The sequence below is a fragment of the Emys orbicularis genome, chromosome 2, assembly GCF_028017835.1.
Source record: "Emys orbicularis isolate rEmyOrb1 chromosome 2, rEmyOrb1.hap1, whole genome shotgun sequence".
In the NCBI taxonomy this organism is placed as follows: domain Eukaryota; kingdom Metazoa; phylum Chordata; order Testudines; family Emydidae; genus Emys; species Emys orbicularis.
In genome coordinates, this window is record NC_088684.1 from 142,253,105 (window position 1) to 142,267,866 (window position 14,762).

At 48.2% G+C, this 14,762-nt stretch overlaps 1 protein-coding gene across 1 annotated transcript in view; it reads left to right on the forward strand.

The window, feature by feature from the left end:
* The window catches only part of LOC135874939 (hexokinase-2), a 60,990-nt gene that overhangs the window by 24,217 nt on the left and 22,011 nt on the right, over positions 1-14,762 (forward strand). The window contains exons 3-6 of the mRNA XM_065399894.1: positions 6,248-6,396; positions 9,297-9,416; positions 12,365-12,460; positions 14,048-14,147. Coding sequence (XP_065255966.1) covers positions 6,248-6,396; positions 9,297-9,416; positions 12,365-12,460; positions 14,048-14,147 — 465 coding nt within the window. The remainder of the gene's footprint in view (positions 1-6,247; positions 6,397-9,296; positions 9,417-12,364; positions 12,461-14,047; positions 14,148-14,762) is intronic.

Genomic DNA, 14,762 nt, shown 5'->3' on the forward strand with positions numbered 1-14,762 from the left:
ATCTCCAATCATAGTTGGATTTTGCTCTTAGTAAAAACATCCTGCCAAAAAAGACTCTTTCCTACTCCTAAAAAAATACCCCCCCCTCCCTCCCAACCCAGAACACTTTTCTCTCCCCCAAAAACTCTGAGAGTCGGTCTAGATGACCAATCCCATCCATCGGACACTTTATAACACCTTAACATTAAACCGGACCCAAAAAGCCCCAGAGGTGGCTCTTCTGTTGCTGCTGCTAGTGTGTCTTGCAATCCTGTGCTGGTATCAACTATAATTACTGTGTCTCAGTGTCTCTTATGGCAACAGGGATTGAGTTGCTCCCTGGATGGAAGCTATTTTGGTAAGACCGTGTGACCGGAATACTTAGCTGCTGTTGGTGTGCAAGGTGCAGTATGGGATTTAGAGGAAATTCTGGTCTGTGCAACTACAGACTTTTACATTCGAAAGGCTCGATCCTGCCAGATTATGAGCACCTCCCACAAGGGGCTTGTGGTAAGATGAGGCCCTGAAACATAAACCCTTGTATCAGGGGCCCGGTATGAGGCCTAAGGCCTGAACTAAAGTAATGGTCAAGACTTCGTTAACATAAAGCAAAGTTAAACTGTGAGCCAGAGGTAGGCCCGGCTCACAGAAGCTGGCAAAGAAAGGGCTGATGTTGCAAAAATGCACATAACTAAAAGGTACTGGACACTAGAGAGATAAACATATGCCAGGATGATACCAGAACACTCCGATACTTGTACATTCCACACAGATAACAAAGAACAGGCGGACCCACCCTAAAGACAGGGGCAAAAGGGTAATATGATGGATAGAGTTGTTTTTGTTCGAACCAACAGGTGCAAGGTGAGAGGCGGCACCTTACTACGTAGAGGGGTTGTACCTCAATACGTCAGGAGTGATGTGTAACTTGTTTGTACCTGTGTATAAGAATGCACCTTTGAGGAGTTGCCTTTGTCTGGCCTAGGGGGCAGTGGAAAGTCCCGCCACTGACTGAGCCGGTCCATTGTCAGGGAGCACATATGTACTAGGAGAACTGTAGACATCTGATCCGGGGAGCTAGAGACTGTGTTTCGTTTGGCAATAAACCTAGGGTTACCATATTTTAATTTAAAAAAAGGAGGACACTCCACGGGGCCCCGGCCCCGCCCCAACTCCACCCCTTCTCCGCCCCCGCCCCTTCCCCAAAGTCCCCGCCCCAACTCTGCCCCCTCCCCTGAACGCTCCGCCCCCTGCTCCTCCCCCTCCCCTGCTTCCCGTGAATCAAATGTTCGCGGAAAGCCTGAAACAGGGAGGCAGCAGGTAAGCTGGGGCTGGGGCGGGGCGCGGCGTGGCCCAGTCCGGCCCCCCCGGCCGAGCGGCTCCCTCCGGTGGCCGGCCGGCCCGCCCAGGCCAAGAGGCTCTGGCCCCGGCGTCTCCCGCCCGGCTCGGCTCGGGCCCTGGGGCGTCGGCTCTGGCCCCTGGCCAAGCACCGCCGGCCCCGGCCCCCGGCCGAGCACTGCTGGCCTCTCCCTCCCTATTTTCCCAGACATGTCCGGCTTTTTGGGATTTCCTCCCGGACAGGGATTTGAGGCCCAAAAAGCCGGACATGTCCGGGAAAATCCGGACGTATGGTAACCCTAAATAAACCTGGCCGGGTGCCTTCGTACCTTATGGTCTATGGTCATTGGGGGTTCTCTCGGGGTCTACTGTGTCAGCGATCTGCAGAGCCGGGGCAGCACACAGAGGGAACACACGCACGCAGCCAACTGTTATCAACATTGAACAGAGCAGAGCACCACACCGTCTCACAACGGGCGTTGAAAATACTTAGAGCCTGACAGCTTTTAAATGTCCCTTCAGGCGTTTTGCACCAATCAGTTGAGAAGAGAGGGTGGTTAGTGCTTTTGGAAATGAAACAAAGGCCTTCTCTGTAATTGGGATTAGCCAGTCTTGAACACAGTGCAGATCCTGGCTTTCCCTACAGGTTGTCTCGGTGAAGTTACACCAGTTGCTGCCCATTGGTGGTTGAGTCCCAGATATAGACAAGGGCTGTCTTGGTGACTGTTGCAAGAACCAGAGAAACTAACAAGCTTGCTGGGGGGGGGGGGGGGGGGGGGAGAGGGGCTGGCTCCATTTTAGCCACCTGACTCTGTTAGTTTTCAGACCCTCTTACCTTGATGCAAGGGTGATCTAAGCTACCTGATCTGCAAATTGGGTATCTCAAGGAGAGAAGCAGTGGTGCCTAGTTGGGGTTTTATGGCTGTAGAATGGATGTTGTGATTCTTGAGTTCAAATCCCAGCTATGCCCCTGAATTGTTGTGGCCTTGTGCAAGTCCCAGAAGACGTCTCTATCTGCCACAGTTTCCTTACCTGTGAAATGGGGATGAAGATAAATCTACCTTGCAGACAGGCTGAGAGTCTTTGTTTATGTTTAAAAATTGCTTTGATATCTGGATGAAAGACATTTGTGCTATGCCAAGCTTCGTTGTCACTGACACTCACCCTACCTAAAATTAAAGTGGCTACTTTTTATTTTTAAAAATAAATCTCACGGCACCTATCCCAAGCTCAAGATTTTCATGGAAGCAGATGCCTGTCGTATGCAGATGTTGGAGCAGAACACAATGTGATTAGCATGGTATAAAGGCTGAATAGAACATTTCGCATACAGTTCCCTGCTCTAGGGTGCTCAAAGGCATTGGGTTATTGTTAGAGAAGGCACAAGCTGTGATCTGGGTCCCAGGTTGAAACACCACATAGTTCTCGGCTGCTTGGCTCGGGTGTGGAGGCGTTGTTTGAATCCTTATAAAGATGGGTTGGTGGGGGGCTGTCTCATGCTTGCTAAATAATGACCTAATCAGCTTGGCATCTCCTCCTTATAACATGAGTGTAAGTAATTAGGGCGTAACCAGAGTGTCACAGTCTGGGCAAAGCTTTCGCTTCCTAGCTTGCTGAGGAGGATAAAAAGGGATTGACAGGAGGGTGCCCTTGAGAATCTGGCACCTGTTTCTCCCTCCTTTCCTTGGTGACTAGCCACTTTCCTCGCAAGGCCTGCCAGCCCCAGGAGTGAGATCCAACTCCAATCTCTCACAAGGGAGTGCACAGCCACTGCCTCAAACCCCGGTGTCACACACGGCATCTCACCACCTTTACCGCTAAGCGATTGAGCTGGCTCAAGTTTAAACTCTCTTCATTGTGGCAGCTTGGGATTGCTTGTGGAAGGATGATTTAGACGAGATTTTAAAAGAAATTATCCTCTGGGATCTGATCTTGGCTAGTTATTAGTTTCCCAGGAGTGCAAGATATTTTAAACAGGAGATTGGGGCTGGGGTGGGGGGAGAAGAGGCAGCTTTACAGAAATGAGCAATTGTTTCCGCTCTCATTTCCCCCCCCCCCCCCACACCCACTCCAAGTTTTTGCAAAGTCAACCCCATAATCGTTCCAGCCAAGCTATCGTCGCTGCTGAATGCCCTTCAGATTCGGACAGCAAGCTGTCTTTGCCGCAGAAGACCTCACGGAAGACACTAACTGGCCCAGTGTCATTGGAATACTAATTAACTACATTTTTTTTGTTTGTTTCAACTGTAGCCCCTTTATAAAAGCATCATTGGGCACGTTACAGTCCCTAGGCACTGTAATCCGTCTGGAGTAGCCAGCACAGCAGATTTGGTGTGTTCAGAAATTAAGAGTGCTGACAGTGGGTTTTTTCCCCCTCCCTGCTCCCCCACCCACAGCTCAATATTTAATATAGTAAGCTTGGCGCTTCCACCAGTTAGGCTGGCCATTAAACTTCCTTGTCCCAAACTCAATGGTGGCCCATCGTGGTGTCTGGGAAAATAAAGTTGAATGCTTTTTTAAAAATAGAATTAGCTACCCATCTCTGGGAGGTGGGTTCAGCTCAGTGACACTTGTTACAGGCTCCCTAAAGCAAATTAATTAAGGGGAGGCCGTACTCCAGAGAAACTGTGTGTTAACCTACGCTCCACGGACCAAGCCAAATCACGCTGTGTTACTTGAGCCTGTCTTGCCTGCGTCTGTGTTTGTAACTCTCCACTAACGGCAACCAAAATAGGCAGATAAACTCGATTCACTTTCCCTCTCTGCTTGTCATGCTGGTAGATTACACTGCTTTCAAGTAGTAGATGATTTACGCTGCTTCGCATCCCTCTAATGATGAGGGTTTTGGAGACAGCCTTGAGATTTAGGATTGTATATCTATCTTCCGTTGTTTTCTGCCTCCCCCCTGCATCGCTATAGGATCTGACCAGCTCACAATCTTAGGTTACGTCTACACTTGAAGCTGGGGGGTGTGATTCCCAGCTTGAGCAGACCTGCTCACGCTAGTTTGTCATCGAAGCAGCACGCTAAAAACAGTAGCGTAGCCATGCTAGTGTGGGCTATGGCAAGTGGTGGCACCTTGTGGGGAAGAACCTGACTTCTGCTTTCAGCCTGTCTCTTGTTAACTTTGCTTTATATTAGCAAGGCTTGACCGCTACTTTAGTTCAGGCCTCACACCAGGCCTCTGATACAGGGCCTTATGTCTTAGGCTCTCTTTCTAGTACAGTGCTCTTACTCCCATTTTCCCTGTTGGCTACTGGGCTTTGTACCGGTTTTATCCCAGCGTAGGTGAGAGGAGAATGGAGCCCTGTATTTACAAAGTTTGCCCAAGTGCGTGGCAATGGTCCTGTGATGCTTCAGGGGCGTCTTTCCATTCTGTCCCTCTGTGATCACTTAGTCTCTCCTATTTACACTTCAAAATCCTTCTGTAAGCCTGTGGACTCACCCCTCTGGCGCCTCCTGCTGGTCGTCCATGGGAATTAGCTCTGCCAGCCTTGGAGCGCCCTCTGCAGGCCGGTGATCCGCCTCGCCTCTTGGCCCCCATGCCCCTCCCGGACCCGGTGCCCCTTTATCTGGGGGCTGCCCTCTGGCAGTAACCCCTTTCTCTTTGGGTCTCCCCTCCCCAGGGAACCCCCACCCACTAACCCCACCTCGCCTCAGTGTAAGGCTACTGCCAGTCACCATCTAGCCCCACTCCCTGGGGCAGACTGCAGTATAAGCCACTCATCATAGGCAAGGTTGGGTCTGGACCTGTTGCCCCTCTCTGGAACCCAGTGCCTCTCTGGGGCCTTGGACAAGGCCCTGCAGCCTGGGGAGTTGCCAGCCTGGAGCTCCCCAGCCCCTCTGGCCTTTCCCCAGCCCTGCCTCACTCTAGGCACCCTGAGCTTCCCAGCAGCCAGGCCCTTCTCTCTCTACAAGCAGAGAGGCTGTTTGGGCTTCTGGCTCGCAGCCTCTTATCGGGACCAGCTGGGCCTTATTGGGGCGTGGCCCCAGCTGTTACTGCCTTCCCCAATCAGTCCAGGCTTTCCTCCCCAGTCTCAGCCCTCTCCCAGAGCTGGCTTTAACCCTTTCTGGGCCGGAGCGGGTGACCACCCTGCTACACCTTCCTTCAAAAAAGTCCTGCTTTGAAACCGGTCCCCTGGGTTTGAATTACTCGGCATGGAGATGGAGGGACTCTCCTGAGGTCACACAGCAAGGCAGCAGAAGAGTCAGGAACGGCATCTGGTCTTCTGGCTCAGTTCCTCTGCTCTAACTAAGACCATGTGGCCTCCAGCCTTAAAAACAGCATCACTGTCTGCTCTGTGTGGACTCAGAAGATCTCGTAACTCTCTGTATGAGCTATTTGTGTCACAGGCCACAGTTCCCCGACTACCTTGTGCAACTTGCTCTGGCTAATTGCCTCATCCTCCACCACAGAGCTGCTTGCATTTTAGGTGGTTGAAGGGGTCCCTGGGTGTCAGATTCTTTCCTGAGGGGGTAATTTTCACCCCCTCCACCCAAAGGGATAGCTGTGTTGAGAGTGGGATTCACTCGTGGCGGGTGGGCACTGGCAGTATGGCCGTCACTCTTTCTTGAGAGCAGTTTTTCAGCTTCAAGTTCCATTCAGGGCCGTGTCAGTGGGGTCTGGCCTGGAGAGATGCTCACTTAGCCCTTTTCCTGACCATGCCTTATTTCTGCGGCGGAGCTGGCTGTCTGCGTCTGCCCGAGCAGGGATTGCAGGACGATTGCACTAAACGGGGAGATTTCAGCAAACCAGTAAAGTGCCAGAAACCACTATTGCTTATTGTTAAAAGCAGCCTAGTACCACTGCCAGCGGTAGCATATCTGGCCCATGTAAATAGGCAGTCATTCCATAGCTCCATTTTAAAGGCGTGTGTGTGAATAAGACAGAGGCCTCTAACATGATATTCTTCTCTCTTTGCCCCTGCAGAGAATGGAGACTTCTTGGCCTTGGATCTTGGCGGCACGAACTTCCGTGTGCTGAGAGTGAAGGTGTCTGATAACGGCCTGCGGAAGGTAGAAATGGAGAATCAGATCTATGCCATTCCAGAGGATCTCATGCGTGGGAGTGGGGTACAGGTAGGTTTAATATCTCCCCCCCCCCCCCCCCCCCCCCCCCACACACACACACACACACACACCCTTTTATTCCCGAGTGCACATTCTTGCTGACTCACCCAGCCTGCTGGGTCTTCCCGACGTGATTCTCCTGGGTATTCGAGAAGGAAACAACCCCTGCTCAGATGCGACAGCCATCGGGGCTGTGTAAGTGCAAAAGGCCAAGGCTTTTAAAAGCGACTAATAATTTCAGGTACCTTGGGCCTTGCCTTCACTGGTAAAGGTGGGTTTTTAAACACACATTGCCCTGGTGTAGACAGGCCAGTTTGTATTTTAACATGTGGTAGCTGGCAGGTATCTACTCTAGGGTTCACAACTAATGTGTTCAAACTACAACTTGCCATCTCTCCACTAGGGATTTCTAATACATGTTAAATGCACCTTTTTTCCTAGTGTCAACATGTCCACCATTCTCCTGGATGCCAAATTTGAGACCCCTTAATGGGGCCTTGTTTTCAGAAGGCAGGTCCTCATCACTCTCTGTAAATTAGGCCCCTTAAAAGGTGTCTCGTGTTGAGCATTCAAAACTGCCAGTCACTAAAAATCTTGGCCCTAGAGAGGGTCATACTCTGGTCTGCCCTGAGTAGCCGCCAGCATTGAAAGGACAGAAGTAAAGCAGAGCACGTGTAGCTCTAATTCCCCTCTGATTCCATCCTCCCCCAACTGTGCCTAATCCCAGTTTAAATCTTACATAAAAGCCCCCCCACCACCGCCCATCAGTTCACATGTCGTCTCACAGCATCATATCTGCCCTAGGGAGATGCAGGAACCATGCAATGGAAAGATGCTCCTCTGCTTGGTCAGACGTAATAATCAGTCACCACTTTCTTGTCCAGGGAAATCTCTCTCGCTGTCCACGTGAGGGGGGTGACACCCAGCGGGTGCTGTGATGACATGCTCAGAGTTCATCCTCTGCAGCTCTGTATAAGGCGTGTGTGCTCTGGATAGAGGGGGGCAGGAGTAGAGCAAGGAGATTGTAGTATTGTTGCAAGATGCTGATGTGGGGGGAATTAAAGATGTTAGGAGTCAGCATACCTGGGTTCCATTGTCACCTCTCCCACCAACCTGCTAGTCCCTTCCCTGCTCTGTGCCTCAGTTTCTCCCTTTGACTTGTGAGTCTAATGATGCCCACCATTAATAAAGTGCTTTGAGATGGAGAGATGAAGAACTACGTAAGTATAAAGTAGAGACAGGCAGGTGACGAAACACGTTGTCTCCTAACCCTTTCCTTGTGCTGTTGATTTTGGCTCAAAATACATACAAATGGAATAAAATAACAGTGTGCATTGTATGGGAGAAAATAGAGTTTGACACAAAATAAATGCAAATAGAATAAGATAATAGTAAATGACTGTTAAGGGGGATGACTGTTGTGTGTGAGTCCTAGGGAATATAGTTTTTAAATGGTAATCCAGTCATTTTCCCCCCTCTTTGCTTTAAACCACTCGAAGACAAACTGGTGTAATCTGTCTGTCCAGCTGTCTTTGCTTTTCTCATTAAAGCCTTGTGTGTAGAAAGCACTTTAAAGTCCCTTGCAGAGAGATGTTCATGCTTTAAATGAGATTCATCACTACCTGGGGTTTACAGTCTGGCAAGGGGGGGGGGGGGGGAAACGCCTTGGAATAAACAGCTGAGGGAACTGGAGTTCAGTGCTCTGTTCTCTGCTGAAAACTTAGAAGAAGGAAACTAACGGATGGTGAGGATTGATCCACGGTCAGCTTGGGTGATGCAGCAGGCAGAGCCTTGTCTACATTGGGAATTTATCTCTATTCCAGCCACCTACTGGGCCCCATGTGCAGATAGACAAATTTGCGCCCTGGCACTGACCCCGGCTTGACACCTGAGTTCGATGCTCCAGTGCAAATAGCTGCTTATCGCAGTTTATCTTGTCTACGCTCGGGGTTTGCACTGGCGGGCGGCGACTGCTTAAAAGAGCTACCCTGCAAATCTTTGGTTTGGTGAGGACATAACTAAATCTCAGTTGCATTTACTGTGTTAACATATCTCTGTGAAAATTCATTTAAAATCCTCCGTGCAGTCAAGGTCTAAAGAACCAAGTAAGAGAGGTTTTTTCTTTATCAAAGGACTGGACCATCCTGAACTGTCAAGGGAATCATAATATTTTGCTCTAATACCCTAGGTTCCAAGACCTCAAAGCTCATGATAAAAAATTAGCTAGTTCCTTCTACCCCCGCTGTGATAGAGGGCAAACTGAAATGCAGAGAGGTGAAGTGACTTGTCAAAACTTGCAGAGAGTCAACAGCAGAACTCAGAAGAGAACCCAGGAGTCCTGAATCCCAGAGCTCCTGCTTTAACCACGAGATATCAAATTCCTTTCCCAAAAAGTTGTTTTCATCTCTGAAAATCTCCCAGACTGATACACAGAAGACATGCTTAAGGATTTATTTTAAACTAAGCAAACTACACCTAGACACTATGGTAATGGGCAACTGATAAGTGAGTCTTAATAATAACTGTTTGGATATGTATTACAATGTGTTCTATAAAGTCCCAGAATACCAAACCAGTAACAATCAGGAATGCTTTACATGCCTGTGAAAGTTTCTGCCAGTGTTACAGATAGGCTTACAGGTAGTGGCCATAAGTTTCCTTACTTGGGGGAGGGTTATTCTCTAATAGCTGAATTGCTTGAGCGAAGGTGAGTGACGTTGGCAAGTGAAACACAGTCAGTGGCACCCAGTGGAATGTAGGATCCAGCGCATTCAGTTGTGAAATGATCCTGACCTGACTTTGTGCTGACCCATTCCAATGGGTGCCGGATTGGGCCCTTACGCTGAATAGACAGATTAGGGTGACTCAGGGTCTGAGCAGTCTAACGGGTGGTGATCTCTGTTCCACAGCTCTTTGATCATATTGCCGAATGCCTGGCTAACTTCATGGAAAAGCTGAACATGAAGGACAAGAAGCTTCCCCTCGGATTCACCTTCTCTTTTCCTTGCCACCAAACAAAACTGGATGAGGTAAGTGACGCTTTTACCTCCTCTGGCTTGTAAGCCATGATGGATTGACCTGCAGGCTGAGGCTTGGGCTGCTGCCAGCGACCAGGAGAGGTGAAAGGGACAAGTGGCTAGGTTTTAATCATACCCAATGGTTTTAGCCTTGTCTGCACATGGAAGTTGCGCCAATTTGACTTAAATGGATTTTTTTTTTAAACCGATTTAGTTAAACTGGTGCCAACTGCAGGGTGGATTTTGGTTTAGTTTACATCTGTTCCCTTAAACCGGCAAAGGCCGTAAGCATGTCTTCATGCACTATGGCTGCATCTTTACTAGGAAAAAAGGTGCGTTATGTACCATACGGTAACTAATATGAAGTAAAATTCTGAACAAACTGCCTTGTCTTCATGAGGGTTGTACCTCTTGCTAGTTACCATGTGTTAACTAACATGAGGTAAGGAAATGCCTCTTGCATGCTGACACATGGAACTTCAACTTTTTGGTGCTTATTACTGATCTGTTTCTACGGCACCATTAATGTGCAAGACATTTTCCTGACAAGTAACCAAGAAGATTGCTGCCCTGAGGCATTTACACTCCAAATTAGGGAAACAAGATAATGAGAGATGACAAGAAACCATCTGGGGAAGGTGGGGAAAGGACAAGAAACAAAGGGGGAGGGTAAAATTGCTCTTGAGGGCAGCCTGGCTTGCAAAGGGAGTGTTATTTACAAGGCTCCTAGCTGATTATATTTTGGGATTGTTTTTGTGAATAACACTAGCTGTGGGCTGGGACGCTGGCTGAGAAGAGGATTTTAGAGGAAGGATTGGATGGCCGATGAAGGCAGCTGTTTATCACACAAGTCAAGGGAGGCTGTTAGTGGCAGAGGGGGCAGGGTGGAGACAGATCTGGAGCCCCAGGTGCAGGAAGGAGAGACAAAGGTAGGACTGAGATGGGAGCAGGGCAGGTGGAAAATGAACTGAATGCAGGCACTGGGTGGGGAGGGTGTGCAGAGTAAGGTAAAGCAGATCCAAATGCCTCAGGGCATATGTCCCCTCGCTACATGCAAACAGACATGTCAAGCACCGCATCATTCATGATGTACCATGCCCCACTGGATGTAACATAGCAGGCATGCTCCTCTTCCCACTGAAGTCATCGGCAATGCTTCTACCAGGGATCAGGGGCAGGCACTCCTGCAGGGATTGATGTGCTGTCAGCCGTGCTTAGCAATTGACTAGTTACATGGAGGGACTCCGGTGACCTCAGTCGCCTGATGGACTGTCTGTGGCGTCGGGAGCCCAAGGTGAAATTTGCTTGTTTAGGGCCCTCCGGATGGATGTGTGTCATTTTGCTTGTCACGTACCCTCTCCTCTGGCACCTGGCATCTTTGTGTGTGTGTCTCGTTTTCTACCCGTTCACCGCCATTATAACTGGAATGCTAAAAACTCTATTCATCTCTCAGAAACGTAGCCAGCTAGGTATTTCTCTGTCCCTTTGGCACATCCTCCATGTGCAGCGAATACTCCACCGTAAAGGCGCCCACATGCTGCATGACAAGTTGTTAACCTCGCTGCGCTACAGCACGAGGAACAATACAAGTTTCTATTAACTTTTTCCCCCTTCTACTGCTCTCTTGGGAAAGCAGGGTGGTCTAGTGGAAAGCCGTGGGGTTAGGAGCCAAGAGATCTTGGTTCTATTCCTGGTTTGGAAACTGACTCATTGGGTGGCCTGGGGCAAGGTACTGCTCTGTCTTTTTCTCAGTTTCACCATCTGTGAAATGGAGACTTTGTGAGTATCTTGGCAAGGGGTTAGACTAAATGACCCTGGTGGTCCCTTCTGACCCTATGATTCTAAAGCGCCTTGGGACCTAGGGAAGAAAAGCTCTGTATAAGAGAGAACAGAAGATGTCACTGAAGTCCTTTCAGAGTGGGAGCTAATCAAATTCCACAGCTGTGTGGCTATGATATTTCTGCTATTATTGATCTCTTAAACCTACTAATCATAGTAGAAGTCCCAGTTGCAAAGTGCCTTCTGCTGCTCATGGCAGATGATTAGATTTGTATGGAAAACCTCAAGCATGGAAGACTGTTTTTAATCAGAAGCCGTCTGACACCCTGAGCTCTTTGGGAACCATCCTCGTAAACTCAACTCTGTAGAATCTGGTCAGCCTCACCCTGTGCTTTGCATTTCTAATGCGGGTGGAAATAAATGACTAACTCCCCATCCCACCCGTATTTTGATGGCATTTCCAGAAACCTGGGCCTTGTTGAGACTCAGGGCAGATCAACACGTAAAAAGCTGCAGCAAAGATGCTGCTACGTCCACAGGATTGCCTGTCATGTCAGTCAAGTAACAGAGGGGTAGCCGTGTTAGTCTGGATCTGTAAAAAGCAACAAAGAGTCCTGTGGCACCTTCTAGACTAACAGATGTATTGGAGCATAAGCTTTCGTGGGTGAATATCCACTTCGTCAGACGCATGTAATGGACATTTCCAGAGTCAGGTATAAATATGCAGGCCAGAATCAGACTGGAGATAACGAAGTTAGTTCCATCAGGGAGGATGAGGCCCTCTTCTAGCAGTTCAGGTGTGAACACCAAGGGAGTGTCATTAATCCATTTCCCGTCGACATAACGCTGTCTACACCGGGTCTGTATAACTTGCATCGCTCTGGGGTGTAGATTTTTCATATCCCTGAGCAATGTAGTTATATCGATGTAAGTTTATAGTGTAGACTCCTTGCCAGTGTAATCACATTGACATAACATACACACGACAGTGCCGCAACCCATCCCAGGAACTTACTGCAGAAAGTTGTATCAGTGGAAGCCCTTGTCTTATACCAGTGCAGCTGATCTACAGTGGAGAAGGATTTTTTTTGCAAAAATCCCCAGGGTAGCAATAGGGCCTTAGAGAAAGATGGCTGAAGACTCTGGTTTGATAATATGGTTGTTCTTATTTCTTTTCGTAGAGTATCCTCGTTACATGGACTAAAGGGTTCAAATCCAGTGGCGTGGAGGGGAAAGACGTGGTTGCCATGATACGTAAAGCCATCAAGAAACGAGGGGTAAGCATTACCCGTGCGCTGAACTCCCAGGCTGTTGGGAATCAGCTGCTCCGCCCAGGGCATTCTGTTTCTCTTTGGAACAGAACAAAGAGAATATGTATAAATCCTGGTCTTGATCTAGCGTACAGCCCTCCACGCAGGGGGGAAGGTATTGTATTTCAAGGTATTCACATAGACTGGGATGGGAAAAGCACTATCTAAATGCCAGCAGTGGCTGTACTTGGCTTCAGACCCGAGACACTCAAGGGTTGTCAGATTGATGCACTCTTCATCTGGAAACAAAAAGGAGCACAGCTGTCTTGCATTTTTTTTTTTTTTTAACCCAAACAAACTTCCTCTTTTTTTTTTTTTAATCAGGTTAGATCCTGTTGGTCGAGGATTACAGCAAACATTGTGCTTTCTCATGCTCATGCCCTGCTCTTTTCTTATGTTGTTCTCCTGCAGGCTGCATTATCAGCTGTGAAAGTGGGTGAACGCAAAGATCTACTTTAGCGCTGAATTCACCCCTGCTCTGAATTGCATATTGTTGGTGTACCTTCTGATATCACAGTTATTCTGTCATCCAGAACGACTGGAGATAGGGAGAAAAACAAATGTTGTAACCTCTGCCTCCATTTCTCCATCCTTCCCTGTAAAGCCTTAAATGGCTTGAGATCTGGCTATGCCTCTCTTCCTTGTACGACTCCTCAGCTGACTGCTTGAGCTGATAGCCCTGTGACTAAAACAGGAAGTAGGGATGTTGGCCAGGAGTCTTTCAGGAGGGGTCGATTCCTCCAGAATTGCTCCCACTGCAAGAGCCTGGATTTCTTAGTCTAGATCTGCCAGAGCCTAGATTTATTAACGCAGCACCAATTAACACTGATTCCTCCTACATTTTGGGGCAGGAGAGGGCTGTGGACTGGATAGATGTGAAGTTACTTCTGTGAGCGTAATGACATTGTCTGTACGGTTTGTTGCATCTGTTGCAAGTTTTCCTTCCTGTATCATAACTTTTAATCTTCTAAAAACACCAAGAGTCAGGGACAGATGGTTAATAGAAGTCTAGATAAATCCAAGTAACATGACTACTTAGCTACCCTTCTCAAGAGGTTGTTGAGATCCTTAATGAATGTTTGTGCAGTGCTTTGACATTGAATAGCACTATAAAAGGAACAATTTTTACTAAAGATAGGCAGCCTATTAATGTTCTTCTGTCACTGAATCTGTGCTGATGAACGTTCAGCCCCCACTGGAGCCATGGTTTTCAAAAGGAGCTAGTGATTTTTGAGTGCTGACCTTGAGATGCGTTAAGAAGGGAGCTGATAAGTGCTGAGCCACCTGCCCTGTGAACATCTGCCCCTTCATGGTGTCTCCAGCTGAGCACTGAGAAATCGAGTGAGCCAAAATAATTAGTCACAGCTGATAATCCTGGCCCAAATGAGGCTGAATATTTGTGGGCACGGATCCCAAATCTTGGCCTTGGAGCCTTGCTCTTTCTATCTGCTAAAGTACCGATTTCCCCAACCCCCACAATCAATCTTAGGAATGGGAAGTTTGGGTCAAACTTGACTTCATGGACTTGATGTCTCTCCCCTTTGCCTGTTTCAGGACTTCGACATTGACCTGGTCGCTGTGGTGAACGACACCGTAGGGACGATGATGACCTGCGGCTATGACGATCACAACTGCGAAGTTGGGCTCATTGTTGGTAAGACACAATGTAACCTTGACAGGAAATAGATCCTGTTCAACTCATTTGATGTCTCTTTGATGAGATTACAGGTTTGACCGAGGAAAGTAAGAGCAATGATGTAATATTCAAAGACTTCTATAAGTTGTTTGACTTAGTACCATGCAACATTTTGATTAAGAAGCTAGAACGATACACAATGAACATAGCGTGCATGAAAAATTGTCTTAACTGACAGATCTCCAAATAGAACTGTAAATGGGGACTCATCACTGAGTGTTTCTACTGGGGTGTCCCACAGGGATCAGTTCTTGATCCTACACTATGGAACAGTTTTATGAATGACCTGGAAGAAAACATAATATCACTGACAAAGTTTGCAGACAACCCAAAGAATGGGGGAGTGGTAAATAATGAAGAGGAGAGGGCTCTGATACAGAGCCATCTGGATCACATGGTAAGCTGGGCTCAGGCGAACAAGATACATTTCAGTAAGGCCAAGTGTAAATGTGTGCATCTAAGAACAAACAGTTTAGGCCATACTTATGGGATGGGTAGGAACTCTACGCTGGAAGCAGTGATGAAGACCCCACCACTCCCTCTCCCAGGTGACTAACTCGTGATCTGTTTGGC